We start from the raw sequence: 18,227 nt of genomic DNA, 5'->3' as shown, positions 1-18,227 counted from the left end.
TTTCTGAACACCTTGTCTTATGGTCCTTGTATTTTTGCAAGGGTCTCCATGTAAATTTTGAGGTCACTACTCGACTTTTCGATGTAAGAACGTGACCTAACTTTCTGAACACCTTGTCTTATGGTCCTTGTATTTTTGCAAGGGTCTCCATGTAAATTTTGAGGTCACTACTCGACTTTTCGATGTAAGAACGTGACCTAACTTTCTGAACACCTTGTCTTATGGTCCTTGTATTTTTGCAAGGGTCTCCATGTAAATTTTGAGGTCACTACTCGACTTTTCGATGTAAGAACGTGACCTAACTTTCTGAACACCTTGTCTTATGGTCCTTGTATTTTTGCAAGGGTCTCCATGTAAATTTTGAGGTCACTACTCGACTTTTCGATGTAAGAACGTGACCTAACTTTCTGAACACCTTGTCTTATGGTCCTTGTATTTTTGCAAGGGTCTCCATGTAAATTTTGAGGTCACTACTCGACTTTTCGATGTAAGAACGTGACCTAACTTTCTGAACACCTTGTCTTATGGTCCTTGTATTTTTGCAAGGGTCTCCATGTAAATTGTTCCTTTGTTCATATATTGCCATATTTTTATCGATGTTTTTTCAAAATATGGTTTTGTTAATACTTCAGTATTCTATTTTGTTCCCGTAAAAGCTCGTTATACTGCAAACCATTGACCAGCCAAATTAGGACCTTAAGGGTTGTCGATACATCGATAATCAAATGTTAAAAAACAGCAAAAGGTGACATTGGAATATGTTGGCGGTAGACGAAGGAAGTGACATTATATCAAGGTTTGAATGTACATTAATTGATATAAGTTCCTATACTGAAAACACTCGGTAAAAAAGACCTCGCATTAAGTGAATTCAGTATAGATAAATAGAAAGCATCTTGATCCCAGTGTTGGTACATGCATACGTTTCTACGTTTTTCTGCATATATGTGCTTCCATATATAAGTCTAACTGATGACAATAGTCAATATGATTGGAATACATTGAAAGCTCATGTACACAACATATCAATTATCGTAAATCTACTTCCAAAAACCAAACAAAGAGTTTCCGAATCGACTTTCTGATTTGATTGTCATCTCGTACTATGCTAACACCAAAGTGTCCATACATTTTAACAAAGCCGAATCGACTTGTCAGTTTGATTGCCAACCCGTACATTGTTGAGTGAGTATAGGCTTTGATGTAAACATTTCTCCGACGACGATGACAGGGTACATATCGTACGAAAATCTTTGAAATGGCACAAATTAACATCTAACTGGCTGTGCAATATGAACCCGTATAAAATATGTATTTACCAACCTTAGAAAATGCTTCGAGAGAATCACTTCAGGCTGCATTTTCTTGATTGTAAAACAGGTGGATTACTTTGAAATTTTGTATGGAAGATGGCCAATCTGTCCCCTATACCACTGGCTTGGTTGCGGGACGACCGGATTAGTGGTGGTTAGATTAACGCGGTTCGATTGACACTCAGGTTCCGAAAGTGCGCCAGTATACAATTATCGCGTTACTGCTTATTGATTCGGTCTTCATCAAAGGAAATTAACTCAATGAGGAATACAGGCATAAGCTTTTTGTCCCGTTCCAATTGATGTTAGTTGTTTTGTAAATCAACACTGCTGTGCAAACTCATTATATCTGAAAAGTCAGAAGAAAATGTCATCGAAGGGTTTTAGAAAATAAAATAAAATAAATGCATCGTCGGATGTTGCCTACTGCTCAGTATTATGAACGAAGCCCACGCAATTTCTAGAAACACTTATTATTGGAATTGTGTTTTAAAAAAGACTGACAGGATTTCAAATCGACAGTCAACAATTTTCCTGATGTTTTATTTCAAAATGTATCTGAATTGATGTTCGAAAAGTGCTTAACGAACCATTGTTTATAAATATTATAGCGAATTTAAGTGAAGAAGACATGCACCTCGTAAAATAAAAAAATGACGTAATGAATGTTGATAAGTGAAATATTAATAATTAAAAAAGGATTATGAAAATAAGATCCAGCATCAAGTTCCTATTCCCCTGATGAAGTCTACTATAGCTTCTGTTAAGGATCCTCGCACCACTGCAAACAAGTGTAGCTACGCATAGGATGCTGTTTTTCCTAGTATAACTATACCTTTGATAAAGCATTTGATCAAAGATGAAATAAACAAAATATAGTTAACAATTATGTTCTGAGTGTAAAAAGTTATAAAGCTTTAGATTTGGTGCATATAAATTCCGTAGAAAAGTCAACATACAGTCTTGGAACAAGAACTGCTCGCTGGCAAACCTTCATTACATGTAATTGATCTTTTGAAAACCAGCCTCAAGCCTCTGACCTTTGTATGATACATGTTGTGAAATACTCGACAATGTTCGTCTGTGATAAAAAGAAGCAATAAACACAGAGCAGTAAGACCACAGGGACCGTTTCCTCGCTGTACGGCCATTTACATGCGCCCGACATTGATTAACCTTCAGAGATTTTGCTGAGCACAGGTTTCCCATTCAGTTCGTCCGTCACATGGCGGTATATGAAACTATGGATGACATATGGATTAATCCGGCGCTGTCTACTTTAATGGTGTATCATGAACCCGCCTTTATTGTTTATAGGTTGTTTCTCCTTGAGTATATTTTGTTGACTTGTTTGGGATTTTGCTTCAGCAAAGGTCAAACAGCGATGACCTCCATCAAAGATATGACAAGTGATAAAGGTAATTTCGGAGTACCCACACACTGACAACTTCGTCACAGAAACCACAAAAGCTGCTGGGATACATCATTTTGAAAAAGACCTTTACAGAGACACTTTCGAACGTGAAGACAGGAATGGCAAAGGTTGAAATAGCAATAGTTGAAATATGGGCAGTAGGTCAATGATGCAGACAAAACTATCAATTTTCCAATGGAGAAGCACAAGTTGAATGATCTGAACCTAGATAAGAGCTCTATGTACAGATGTTAGTGGTACTAATTCAACAAGATGGTGATGCTTGTAAAAGCAACAAATGTCGCAATTCAAGAAACAGTCAAAAGCCGAATATAAGGAATATAACCTCAACATAACCGAATTAAACCCGTGCTGTCATGTGTGTTCATGTTTTAAAGTTTATCGTTTCTATAAATAAGGGACATGTTACTGACTAAAAATATCCGGAGATAATTAGAAATCGACATCCTAAATTCAGTTGCATTTAGACACGTTTGCAAGAAATTTATGTGTTGATAACTTCTACACTTTTACGGATTTTTTTTCTTCTGAATATCTTGCTAGATACTTTTCCGTTTTAAATTCGAAATCATATCGTGAACATGATACTTAAAGGCATACCTTTACTGATAATCACAGTTAACAGGAAAATCTAGGATACACGATACTTAAATTAAAAAACTATATTTGAAACCCTGGATGTCCATATTTACACTTTTTATTCTTAATGTAAGCCTTAATAAATATAAATGTTTGCATGAACGCTCTATCTATTGTATATGATGAGTTGAGATTCTCATCATTTACTGTTCAGTTCAGTCATCGGTAGAAATGCGTCCTTCCTTGCCCTGGACAATATTTATCATTGTATCCAAACTTAATGCCGTGCCCTTTCATTGAAACCTGTTCAAGTTAAAGCATATTATATGACCTCTCAGTAGTAAAGAATAATTGGTGCGTGGTCCTGAATACAAATTGACAACGTTCTTGAAATTCAAGATAGCAACCAGAACGTTTTCAACGTCTTCTCGTGAATGGCAATTCGTATGATAAACAAACCTAGCCTGACTTATTAGCTCATAAAGATAATACACCAAAATATTTTAAACATCTTCTCGTGAATGGCAATTCATATCATAAACAAACCAGACTTATTGGCTATTAAATATAACCAGTCAACAAACATTATAAAAATCGGGTAGTTCTTTAAAGAAATATAATATAACAGTTCCTACAAATCTTTCATTTGTCTTTAATTTGTTAAAAATGTCTTAATTCTCACTTATCGTAAATATTGTCAAATAAATGACATAGCAAACCACACCATCATCGGATGAGGAATAATAATAGAACATACAATTGCTGTCCGTCTGCATTTACTAGAGCAAAAACCGGTTCAAGTGTCTGATGAATATTGGACACAGACGGAAATCATACCCATGTCTCGGGAGGCAAAGAAAAATATGGCGCGTTGAGCATAATGCTTACAAGATGACTGATTAAGACCGCGCTGAATTATTTATTGTGTTATCTCGTAAGAGTACCCCTAGAGTAGATTGTTATTCTCTACTATATCTACCTTATTCTAACTTGTGTCTGGGGGTTTTGCAGTCTTTAGAGTACCGATGATCGATTCCTGATGTACGTTAACTTATCATGATTTATTTGACATTTTGATGGTGGCCATGCCACGGCGGTATAGCATGTCTTTCTCCCAGCAGGCACATACAACATATGCTTGCTAATTAGTGGAAAGACATGATCAAAATATAGAAAAAGTGGTTCAAGGTTTCTGTCAATAGACTGAAACTGTATGGTGAAAAATGTAAGGGTTTGAAAAATGTATTTAGCATGAAAACACGAGTTAGAATTAGTTAAGGTAGAACGATGTTCAAGTGTAAACAATTTCAGTACAATCCCCTGTAGAGCTTCGCAAAAGCAACAGAATGCTATTCACACAGAAAACCTCATCTTTGGCTTATGAATCAGTCGAAAAGAAATGATTAGTCGAAGACATGAATATTGCTTCCGGTGCTCCAACAACTTAGCAAAATTAAGAAGCTATACGGAATTATAAACTATAGAATTGATTTTGTGATGTAAGTAAATAGACATAGAGTATTTCCAAAGGAAATGAACGCATATTGTCATTTTAACAAACAAATATCAACGCAAAATTATCAATATTGAGATAGATATGTATATACTGTAAATATATTGTTCAATAAAAGGGGGTTATGATTTGAGGATGGGTAACTAGGAATCATCATGGGTGCCTATACTTTTTATATACTACTCTGCATAGTAAGATGCTCTTTCAAGTAAATATAATTTATTTTACTAACAAATAATGATTTGGCAATCAATTTAAGGATTTATTAATATATTAGAGTATACTATGAACAAATAATACCGTATTCTTTTTCAACCCAGTCATTCTGGTATTTTTATTTTTTATTTTTATTTTTTTATTAATTCCAGACATATCATACACATGAGGAACCGTCTGAGGATGGAATACGTCGGCTACGGTCCGTCACATTAATAGTTACTCTAGTATTGATGCAGACGCTTCTTCTACTCTACTTCTTCAACATTTTCCTGAAAATCTATCAATGAGGTCTGTAAGAGATGTTAGTCAATAACTGATCATTTGCATATATCTTTAGCAGATAACAAACTCAGCGGAAAAACCGGAAGCTGTCCGATTTCAAGAGACATGGATTGATGACGACGAAGATGTAAGGAATGCTGATAGCCATTCTGGAGCAAGGAAAGGTTCAGACGACAGGAAACAAGGTTTGGGCTCATTTCTTTTCGCCTTGAGGATATGTACTCTGTGATAAGTTCTGTAATGGTCATTAAAAGGATGTCCGCTTTAAGATTGGATAAACTATTCACTCATTGTCGTAACCTATTCTCCAGCGTTATTGCAGTCTAGACATGAATTCTAACTCGGGGAAAAAGTTGTAGTGATTCGTATTGTCCTCAATCAAAAAAACCCACTGCAATAACAGCGACAAAATCTGGAAAAAGAATACCGGATATTGTGTGGTATTTAAGCATTATCCATTAATTCTAACATAAAAAACGTGCAATTCCGAAGCGATTCCAATTACCTTGTCAAAATAGGATTCTCTGCTGATGTATATCTCCATTAATGACGTCCTTTGCTCGAATATAGATTAATAATTGAAGAGAAAATCATGCCAATATGACCGTATCATCGTATGAATAGCAATGTCGTCCATCGAGACACGAAAGTAGAACAGATATATTCTGGGTCGATCGTCAGTGATCAGATAGCTCCCCACGCAGGGGCAAGCCGCTTGAACCTAAAATTGGAACACTTCCGCCAACACTCAACCTGTTGTCCATTTACTTAGGAATTGGTATTTTTCATACACTTGCTCGCTTGCCCTTTATAGGAGAATCGGCTTGAAACGAAAAGGGAACACCAATGCCAACATTCAACATCTTATTCATTTACTGTGGAATTGGTACTTTTCTAATACTTGCTTGATTGCCGAAAATGGAACACTACTTAAACAGTCAACCTCTTCCTTCGTTAACTACAGAATTGTGATTATTTTCCTATACTTGCTTGGTTTCTAGCTTCTAGGTAGCGTTTACGATAAAACTATTTTATTCTATCTTGTCCATCATTTTTAAGATTTACCGGGGAAAATCATTTCTATTTTCAAAATTTCCCCTTAAGTTTCTCTTATTACTTATATATTATTCATCGAAAAATAAAACCGATTACAAAAATTCATCTATGGTTGGTAACCATTTGCGTTTAAATAAAATGTAACTAAACGGAAATGTTTATAACATTTCATAATTTGTAATCCACATGCGGAACCAAAGAACATCTACATATGTATGTGTGTGTGTAGTTTAACTAATCCCGGCGTATCATGTAAACAGCGTGTTTCCCCCCCCCCCCCCCCCCCCGGAGCACGCACACAAATGAACCTTTGGGAAAGGTTTCTTTTAAAGATAGATGACAGTGTAAATCATTTTATGGAAACAATTAAGTGATAAGTAAAGGAGGCTTCCTTTACCGTGCATATTTTCACTAAGAAAAATGCTATTTATGTTTCCAAACACAAATACAAATAGCAACGTGTGTAGGTAGCACAATTACCGTACCTCTATTCTGCATGTAATAATACTATTTCCATGTCATTTCTTACACTGATATCTCTCTTTCATTGAAGTTTTTTTTTATGTTAAAATCTTACATTGATATCACTATTGTTTTGCAGTAAAATTTTCAATCAACAAAATATTTAATAATGGATTTATTCTTTTCGACACAGGTGTCGGGGCATGTGCAGGGGACCCCTTGTCATCTAGTCACGTGACGAGTGAGGGCGCGTGCGGCCCCGAAGATGTAAACAACGACCACGAGGAGAGCGAGGCTCACGGTGGATGGGCGTTCCTTAGTAGACTTCTGGCAGTGAGAAGTGCATTAATGGTAGGTGAAATCGACACCAGTAAACTATTTCTTAATGATTTGTCTATGCAGTCAGAAGTGCTTTAATGGTACGTGAAATTGACACCAGTAAACGATTTCTTATTGATTTGTATATGCAGTCAGAAGCGCATTAATGGTACGTGAAATCGACACCAGTAAACTATTTATTATTGATTTGCCTATGCAATCAGAAGTGCATTATAATGGTACGTGAAATCGACACGAGTAAACTATTTTTTATTGATTTGTCTATGCAGTCAGAAGAGCATTAATGGTACATGAAATTGACACCATTAAACTATTGCTTATTGATTTGTCTATGCAGTCAGAAATATCTCTCTTTCATTGAAGTTTTTTTTTATGTTAAAATCTTACATTGATATCACTATTGTTTTGCAGTAAAATTTTCAATCAACAAAATATTTAATAATGGATTTATTCTTTTCGACACAGGTGTCGGGGAATGTGATGGAGACCCCTTGTCATCTAATCACGTGACGAGTGAGGGCGCGTGCGGCCCCGAAGATGTAAACAACGACCACGAGGAGAGCGAGGCTCACGGTGGATGGGCGTTCCTTAGTAGACTTCTGGCAGTGAGAAGTGCATCAATGGTAGGTGAAATCGACACCAGTAAACTATTTTTTATTGATTTGTCTGTGCAGTCAGAGGTGCATTATAATGGTACGTGAAATCGATACCAGTAAACGATTTCTTATTGATTTGTATATGCAGTGAGAAGTGCATTAATGGTACATGAAATTGACATCATTAAACTATTTCTTATTGATTTGTCTATGAAGTAAGAAGTGCATTATAATGGTACGTGAAATCGACACCAGTAAACTATTTCTTAATGATTTGTCTATGCAGTCAGAAGTGTCTTAATGGTACGTGAAATTGACACCAGTAAACTATTATTATTGATTTGTCTATGCAGTCAGAAATATCTCTCTTTCATTGAAGTTTTTTTTTATGTTAAAATCTTACATTGATATCACTATTGTTTTGCAGTAAAATTTTCAATCAACAAAATATTTAATAATGGATTTATTCTTTTCGACACAGGTGTCGGGGAATGTGATGGAGACCCCTTGTCATCTAATCACGTGACGAGTGAGGGCGCGTGCGGCCCCGAAGATGTAAACAACGACCACGAGGAGAGCGAGGCTCACGGTGGATGGGCGTTCCTTAGTAGACTTCTGGCAGTGAGAAGTGCATCAATGGTAGGTGAAATCGACACCAGTAAACCATTTCTTATTGATTTGTCTGTGCAGTCAGAAGTGCATTATAATGGTCCGTGAAATCGACACCAGTAAACTATTTTTTATTGATTTGTCTATGCAGTCAGAAGTGCATTAATGGTACGTGAAATTGACACCAGTAAACTATTATTGTTGATTTGTCTATGCAGTCAGAAGCGCATTAATGGTACGTGAAATCGACAGCAGTAAACTCTTTCTTATTGATTTGTCTGTGCAGTCAGAGGTGCATTATAATGGTACGTGAAATCGACAACAGTAAACTATTTATTATTGATTTGTATATGCAGTCAGAAGCGCATTAATGGTACGTGAAATCGACACCAGTAGACTATTTCTTATTGATTTGTCTATGCAGTCAGAAATATCTCTCTTTCATTGAAGTTTTTTTTTATGTTAAAATCTTACATTGATATCACTATTGTTTTGCAGTAAAATTTTCAATCAACAAAATATTTAATAATGGATTTATTCTTTTCGACACAGGTGTCGGGGAATGTGATGGAGACCCCTTGTCATCTAATCACGTGACGAGTGAGGGCGCGTGCGGCCCCGAAGATGTAAACAACGACCACGAGGAGAGCGAGGCTCACGGTGGATGGGCGTTCCTTAGTAGACTTCTGGCAGTGAGAAGTTCATTAATGGTAGGTGAAATCGACACCAGTAAACTATTTTTTATTGATTTGTCTGTGCAGTCAGAGGTGCATTATAATGGTACGTGAAATCGGCACCAGTAAACTATTTATTATTGATTTGTCTATGCAGTCAGAAATATCTCTCTTTCATTGAAGTTTTTTTTTATGTTAAAATCTTACATTGATATCACTATTGTTTTGCAGTAAAATTTTCAATCAACAAAATATTTAATAATGGATTTATTCTTTTCGACACAGGTGTCGGGGAATGTGATGGAGACCCCTTGTCATCTAATCACGTGACGAGTGAGGGCGCGTGCGGCCCCGAAGATGTAAACAACGACCACGAGGAGAGCGAGGCTCACGGTGGATGGGCGTTCCTTAGTAGACTTCTGGCAGTGAGAAGTGCATCAATGGTAGGTGAAATCGACACCAGTAAACTATTTATTATTGATGTGTCTATGCAGTCAGAAGTGCATTATAATGGTACGTGAAATCGATACCAGTAAACTATTTCTTATTGATTTGTCTATGCAGTCAGAAGTGCATTAATCGTACGTGAAATCGACACCGGTAAACTATTTATTATTGATTTTTCTATGCAGTCAGAAGTGCATTGATGGTACGTGAAATCGACACCAGTAAACTATTTCTTAATGATTTGTCTATGCAGTCAGAAGTGTCTTAATGGTACGTGAAATTGACACCAGTAAACGATTTCTTATTGATTTGGTTGTGCAGTCAGAAGTGCATTATAATGGTACGTGAAATCGACACCAGTAAACTATTTATTATTGAATTGTCTATGCAGTCAGAAGTGCATTGATGGTACGTAAAATCGACACCAGTAAACTATTTTTTATTGATTTGTCTATGCAGTCAGAAGTGCATTAATGGTACGTGAAATCGACACCAGTAAACTATTTCTTATTGATTTGTCTATGCAGTCAGAAGTGCATTGATGGTACGTGAAATCGACACCAGTAAACTATTTCTTATTGATTTGTCTATCCAGTCAGAAGTGCATTATAATGGTACGTGAAATCGATACCAGTAAACGATTTCTTACTGATTTGTCTATGCAGTCAGAAGTGCATTAATGGTACGTGAAATCGACACCAGTAAACTATTTCTTATTGATTTGTCTATCTCGGAACTGCAGTAATAGATCGGTTTACCGTTAGTTATTATTATTCCATTTTCAAGTGCATATCTCTAATGCACTTTGCTGTTATAAATTGTTTAAATCAATTGATTTCGCGGAATTACGATCTGAGTTGATAGAAAACATTTGCGTTCATCGCAGAATATCTTAAATTCTTAAGATCAGAATTGGAATCGGTTTAATTTGCCATTGTCCCACAGTAAACAATGGGAATATCTTATAAAGAATGAGGTATTTTTAGCGAATGAAATTATTTCTAATTTATGTATTTTATCTATGTAATTTCATCTTATCATGTATATCATAAAAGTCAAAACAGAAATAGTGGACACTTATATTAATAAGGTCGATGATTTTGATTATGCTCATAAGTATGCCTTGTGAATTTGTTGCCACTTCCGAGTTCTCGATGTGAGGATGTGGCACTACTTGGTTTAACCTACATTTACATGGAAGGTGTTGTCGATGAAGCAGAATACTCTTACCCTTCTGGAACACCTGGTCTTGTTCTCCTTGTTCTTTTTCAAGATTCTCAAATCGAATTTTTCCTTTGTTCATAATCTGCCCTAGTTTTACCGATTTTGAGTTCTAATAGTAGTCTTGTTGACATTTTGGTATTCTCTTGCTATTTATTGTCTGAAAAAAGTATTTCAAACGTGTTGCTTATGTTGTTTTGCATTCGGTGTCTCATGAATCCACGCATTGGCTAAGAAATAAAATTTTATGAAAATATGCAGAAACTTGCTTCATCAGGACCAACACAGGACTTTATATGAAAAATATAATAATGTCATGAGTTATTCAGCTATTATCAACTTTAGGAAATTTGAAAGGGTGAAAATAAATGATTGACCCCTTCTGGCTTTGCCTCCACTGGGAAGGTATCTGTGAGTCAACCATAATCGTTATTATTTTATTTACTAGAGGGCCACAACAAGGCGCCCAAGCCAATCATCAGAGGGGGATGAGGAAAAAAGAAGCATTGCTGATTTCTTCCGGAAAAGGAAGAGCACAGGTGAGAATGTTCGAGAACAATATCCATGTGTTACCGAAGTAACATAATAATCAATATTATTGACATTTTAACATTTAATATTTTATATATTTTATATAAATCCACAAAATATCAGATATATTTCGTCATTAAAATGTTGGTATTCTGTAAACATACACCTTTTCGCGGTAGTCTTATTTTAGCACATTTCGCGCTTCGGAAATTGCGCTGAATAATAATATGCCATTTGGACTTCCTGCGCATTGTTCTCTTTTGAATATTATGTTGCTTTGCTAAGCCATCAATGCGCTTAACGGTTAAAATCCGTTAATGCGCTAAAATTAGTATATTTACAGTATATAGTTTACAATATATGTAGATATTTTTTATGTACATAGTTCAGTAGTTATTCTTTGTGCATAGCCATTCCTGGAACACGAGTTCCTGAAGCCATTATCGATATACTGATTTTTGAAGCCAATATCGGTACACTTATGTTTGCATCCATCAGTGGTACGGAGATACCTGAAACCACTCATAATACTGCAAATAGTTTAATTTCTGCGAATATGTTTTTCACCATTGTTCTATGGCCGACGGTTTCGCAACAATCTATATTCGCAAAATTAACAATAACATATAAATCACAATTATTTAAACGTGGTAGATTAAACATTTAAGATTAATTTTACTTTGTGATTTATATGAATTTGCGATTGAATTCTTCATTTAATTTTGAACTCATGCAAAACTTTGTATCTCGCAAACCAGTTATTCGAGTGACTTACAGCTCTTTTACCATGGGAATTTATTGCAGTTATATTTGGAGCTAAACTGAGTCGTTTAACGTAATATTACAAGTTTTCGGGGTTTCAGCTTTCACAACTTTCAGAAATAAAAGCCATTCCCAATAACGATACATGCGATCACAGAGATATGAAAATGTGTTACTACTATGTTTTGACCTATTTGGATGATACATCGCCACAGTTCATGTCAAACCTATGGCTTTAATATCTTTATCGTGTTTGGTGACACTTTCAGTCGCTTTTGTGATATGTCTGAAACATCTTCACCTGATTTTTTAATATGATATTTAAATGTCAGGCATAATAACATTGCCTTTATTCGTTGATGACGGACAATTTTTTTTCTAGATTTGACGGTGGGAAATCCTGACAGGTTAACAAGACACTTTTTTGCTTAAATCCTGATTTTGCCTCCAAGCATTTTGTTTGGTTCAAGTTGTTTTACCTATTGTTTTGTTGTCTATTCGATTCCTTCCTTTTTCATATCAATTCCGAGTTGCTTTGTGTCAGGATGATATCGAACGTGTTGATACAATCTGCGCAGGGTATTTCCTGTGTTTATCCTGTTATTTAACAGCCTAAGACCATTACTGTTTGATCGCAGCCATTACATTATTTAAGTAATTACCACTGGGGAAAATGAAATCAGGAATGAAAAGTGCATATGACTACTGTCGAACATTTTAAGCTTCGCTTAATTGCTTTGAATTAGAAAAAAAACTATCTGATTTTGTGCCGCCATAATGCACTAAGTAACGTCAATTTACTTTAATGAACACAAAGTACATCCGACAGGAACACACACCGGAAAGATCCATACCTGTCAGATGCTGGTAATTCCTTATAGCTCACTGCACGTTTATTTGTGTCGCATTGAAAGATGACGCATCACTATATGGCATCCCAAAATAATTACTGATACAAATTGTACGGCTTCATTTAAACTCTTTCGATTTCCTTTGACAGATAATACCTTCACAACAGAGGAAAAGGACAACGAGGCATGCGCAAAACCACATAACATGACCCCATCTCCTAAGAAACAAAAAACTCGACTAATGTCGGATGATTCCGGAATTGCTGTCGACATACCAAGGAGGGATTCTGAAATTAGAAACCAACGGTTAGCAAGATTCCGGAATTCTATTAGGAATTTCATATCTTGTTCTACTACATCTGACAACGTTCCCACCGTGGAACCTGCAGAGCCTTCTGAGATTTAAAATATCGTGAATCTTAATTTAAATTTCCAGATTAATTGAATTTCCCTATTTTGTGTAATACGACAAGAGTCTAATATATGTTTTATCCAATATAGTACTATTAGATTTTGTTGTCTTTGAAATTGCTGATTTATTAATAAAGTTATGCGTAAATATTGATAAAACATCTTGGTCTGATTCACGAAACCGTCCTCATGCACAAAGTCAGTTTTTGCGGCCAAGTACTATTCCAAGTCCAGCTCACAAATACCGTTGAATAATGTTTCATATTTTTAGTAGCTGGGTAACAGTTTCATTTTGATATTTACTCTTCCATTCCGTCACCTATTGCAAGCATTATAACTATAGTTTAAGTATGAAGACTTGAGTTTGAGTATGAGGACTAAAGTTTGAGTCTGAAGACTTGAGTTTGAGTATGATGACTTAGGTTTGAGTATGATGACTAAAGTTTGAGTATGATGACTTAAGTTTGAGTATGATGACTTGAGTTTGAGTATAAAGGCTTGAGTTTGAGTATGAGGAACTAAGTTTGAGTATAAAGGCTTGAGTTTGAGTATGATGACTAAAGTTTGAGTATGATGACTTGAGTTTGAGTATGAGGAAATAAGTTTGAGTATAAAGGCTGGAGTTTAAGTATGATGACTAAAGTTTGAGTATGATGACTAAAGTTTGAGTATGATGACTTAAGTTTGAGTATGATGACTTGAGTTTGAGTATAAAGGCTTGAGTTTGTGTATGATGACCTGAGTTTGAGTATGAGGAACTAAAGTTTGAGTATGAGGACTTGAGGTTGAGTATGAGGACTTAAGTTTGAGAATAATGACTTGAGTTTGAGTATGAGGACTTAAGTTTGAGTATGATGAGTAAAGTTTGAGTATGATGACTTGAGTTTGAGTATAAAGGCTTGAGTTTGTGTATGATGACTAAAGTTTGAGTATGAGGACTTGAGTTTGAGTATGATGACTAAAGTTTGAGTATGATGATTTGAGTTTGAGTATGAGGACTTAAGTTTGAGTATGATGACTAAAGTTTGAGTATGATGACTTGAATTTGAGTATAAAGGCTTGAGTTTGTGTATGATGACTAAAGTTTGAGTATGATGACTTGAGTTTGAGTATGATGACTAAAGTTTGAGTATGATGACTTGAGTTTGAGTTTGGAGACTTAGGTTGAGTATGATGACTAAAGTTTGAGTATGATGACTTGAGTTTGAGTACAAAGGCTTGAGTTTGAGTATGATGACTTAAGTTTTAGTATGAGGAACTAAGTTTGAGTATGATGACTTGAGTTTGAGTATGATGACTAAAGTTTGAGTATGATGACTTGAGTTTGAGTATGAGGACTTAAGTTTGAGTATGATGACCAAAGTTTGAGTATGATGACTTGAGTTTGAGTATGATGACTAAAGTTTGAGTATGATGACTTAAGTTTGAGTTTGATGACTAAAGTTTGAGTATGAGGACTTAAGTTTGAGTATGATAACTTGAGTTTGAGTATGAGGACTTGAGTTTGAGTATGATGACTTGAGTTTGAGTATTAGGAACTAAGTTTGAGTATGATGACTAAAGTTTGAGTATGAGGACTTAAGTTTGAGTATGATGACTTGAGTTCGAGTATGATGACTTGAGTTTGAGTATAAAGACTAAGGTTGAGTATTAGGAACTAAGTTTGAGTATGATGGCTAAAGGTTGAGTTTGATGACTTAAGTTTGAGTATGATGACTTGAGTTTGAGTATGATGACTAAAGTTTGAGTATGATGACTTGAGTTTGAGTCTGAAGACTTGAGTTTGAGTATGATGACTTAAGTTTTAGTATGAGGAACTAAGTTTGAGTATAAAGGCTTGATTTTGAGTTTGATGACTAAAGTTTGAGTATGATGACTTGAGTTAGAGTATGAAGGCTTGAGTTTGAGTATGAGGACTTAAGTTTGAGTATGTACATTGATTGCGTTGTTACAGTGAATGTCATATGACGACTATGTCGTTCACTGAAAAACAATAATATCACCAATCTGACACGTTAGTATGAAACTCCTCTCTGTCATATCCGCCTGACAGCGGGATAACAGGACGTGCCGACGGGGAAAATGAATAATGCATCGGAGAGAAAAGAAGAGATATGGGTACCAAGCATTGTCACGGGGACAGCAGATCAATTTTGGTCTCTCCAATCTCCCCAAGCAGAAGATACAGAAGAAATCCCCGATTTTGCAGGGAGTCTGAATGTTGGGTCTTATATACATTAATGGAATAATAATCTTTACATCATACAACTGACTTATACGACAATTAAAAAATATATTGAAAATACTGATTTTTATCGATTTAAGATAAAAATTATCTACATCCATTGAGATACATAGAATTCTATGTCGATTTACAGATATACATTATACTGACTAAATGTATTATTGCATGTACCAATGTAACTACTGTAAAATATGCATTTATGACCTTTTCTAAAGAAAAGTTTCATAAAAATCACATGTTGAAATGTATTTGACAGAATTTGAGCTGTTCGAAATTTGACTGTTTGAAAAAAGAAAAATAATTTTATTTAAAAAAGAAAAGCAACACGAAACTGCTGGAGTCAAACTCGGGATTTTTATGTTACAAATGCTACACTTTACCAATATTGCCATTCAGGAATTATACAAGCAAAGTATCAAAATCAGTGTCCAATTTATGGGCCACGAAGTACGTGAAAAAAACAGTTGACAAGGTAAGTCACTCTAAGGAAGAAACCCTTCTTTAGATTGCTGCACCATGTATAGAGGGGAGATTACTCCAAGTCAAAAAACGTTGGATGGAACCCATCTTAGCGATTAAAATTGATGCTGTGGTACCTTTTACATTAAGTGAAATGTGTTAATTATCTTCGTAATATCATTGTTTCCATAGTTACACTTTCGTTATGTGACGTCACAGTTTAGCAGTTCAACGTGAGGGCTGTATTTGCCCATGGAATTTACCCAACTACATTTATATGTACGTAAGATCTGTAATAATAATAATAGTAATAATAATTTGACGTCCTTTTATACCGCTTTATCACAACTTAGCTCGTAGGTCGTCTCAAAGCGGTTCACAAATTATTATCCGTGGTTATAGGGCCTTTGCAACAAGCCAATAGCTTTCTCGACTCCCTGCGGAGCATACGCCGGTGCTGCCATTTCGGAGCTCACAGCTAGCATTCTACAATTCTAGCACTGCCCAGCCACGTACTCATTTACAGCTGTGTAGACTGGAATAAGCGGAAAAAAGGCATCTTGCTCAAAGATAAAACACAGTGCTATGCCGTGACTAGAACCCGCAACCCCGGTCACGAGCCCGTCGTCCAACCACTAAACTACCGCGGCTCCACTAGACTACCGCGCCTAATGATAATATTTGACCTGTACAATCAAATATTTTAAGGTGAAATTTAATTCAATAGTGAAGTACTATTTACACTATATGCGATGCTGAAACATGCATTCTAAGTAAATATTACTTCAAACAATCACCATTCATAATACACGCATCCTTTTTTTAGTTCTAGTCATATGTTTTTCTCCGGAATCCTCGTGTAAGCCAGGTATGAATGTAAACATATATTATGTACCTTAACAACAAGCTGTATATATACAGTAAGCTGACCGGATGTTCCTTTTTTCACTTGAACCCATGACCAAAGTCATTCCTCCATCTAACATAAACCATTGACTAAATTGCCGGAAGAGCCGTTCTATGTGGTTTCTATAGCTACTCAATTCGGATTACCGTATAGATAGATGTTCATTACACCACGGGTCTGTGTAATTATAATCACCGGAATAATCCCAAGATACACCAGAACATTTGAATTGGAGTGGTGAGCTCATTATCGACGGTTCATGCACTGGAGAATCATTGTTTTCTGTTCGTTAACCACAATCTACAACCTCTTACAGAACACATGCTCGATAACAGAGTAAGTAGTTTTTGTAACGAAGCCGTGTCGGGAGTTGTCTTGAACAATGTACACTCCTGTCGATCTGTCGAAACTCGAATTATAGAGACAATCCATTTCCATTTGCAGTGTTAAACGCCCGTTTGCGTCAACCAAACACGTGGACGTACTTTTCCCGTGAAATTAACGATTATTGACATGTTTTGTAAACAGTATAAACATCTTCTTCGCCTAATGTTGGTTTTCAGAATCCTTTTTGTCATATGTCAATATCGCAGTAGTTTCCGGATACATTTATAATTACTTAATATACTTGGCTAGACATTGCCATAATAGCGAATCTCCATTATAGCTAAATGGATCGCTATTATCTAAAGTACCATGTTTCGGTATAGGTAATAGGTAGTCATAAAGCACCCCTCTCACGGCATCCAAACCATCAGATGTCACATAGACATGTAACGTAGGTTTCATTTTGTAAAACTTTCCCATCTATTTTGTCAATACATACACTGTACACATTTTCTTGTAAAACGAACATTTAATTGTCCAATTTTGGTCTCGGTAAGTGGAAGATTAAAGTCTTAGTGTCTCGTTACTCTTAACTAGATTTGCTCTTTTTAATGTTATTGAGAGAATTACCGTTTAAGTTAGGCTATAAAATAATTCTTCGTAATCCGCTTTTTACCAAGTAAGTTGATCGCTGCCATTTCCTTAATCAGTTGGAAAAATAAATCCAGTCTTCCAGACTTTCGCGGGTACTTCATTTCGCGAGCTTTGCCTGTAGTATTTATTCGCGAACACATGGAATCGCGATTAAGGGGATGACGTTTCAATATAAACAGTTATTGCAAATAGAATTAATCGGAAAATTTGAATTCGCGATTATGTGTCTTCGAGAATTAAACACGAAAACTTATCACTCGCAAAAAAGATTGATTTCCAGTATATACAATTTTTAACTTCCGCAATATTCACGTTTATATGGACAATGCAAATAC

The 18,227-nt window shown here is 35.7% G+C and overlaps 1 protein-coding gene across 2 annotated transcripts in view; it reads left to right on the top strand.

Moving 5' to 3' along the window:
• The window catches only part of LOC110443648, a 32,608-nt gene extending 19,159 nt beyond the window's left edge, over positions 1–13,449 (top strand). Inside the window, exons 2-5 of one of the 2 annotated variants that reach the window (XM_021487996.1) lie at positions 5,400–5,526; positions 7,053–7,210; positions 11,194–11,284; positions 13,039–13,449. In XM_021487996.1, the coding sequence (XP_021343671.1) occupies positions 5,400–5,526; positions 7,053–7,210; positions 11,194–11,284; positions 13,039–13,295 (633 nt within the window). In that variant the 3' untranslated portion in view covers positions 13,296–13,449. Of the gene's footprint in view, positions 1–5,396; positions 5,527–7,052; positions 7,211–11,193; positions 11,285–13,038 lie in introns of both variants that reach the window. The other variant, XM_021487995.1, reaches the window with a different exon arrangement.
• Positions 13,450–18,227: the final 4,778 nt, after the last annotated feature.

The sequence above is a fragment of the Mizuhopecten yessoensis genome, unplaced genomic scaffold (assembly GCF_002113885.1).
Source record: "Mizuhopecten yessoensis strain PY_sf001 unplaced genomic scaffold, ASM211388v2 scaffold716355, whole genome shotgun sequence".
Lineage (NCBI taxonomy): Eukaryota > Metazoa > Mollusca > Bivalvia > Pectinida > Pectinidae > Mizuhopecten > Mizuhopecten yessoensis.
The sequence above is the reverse complement of the archived record's forward strand: the minus strand, read 5'-3'. Positions and strand labels throughout refer to the sequence as shown.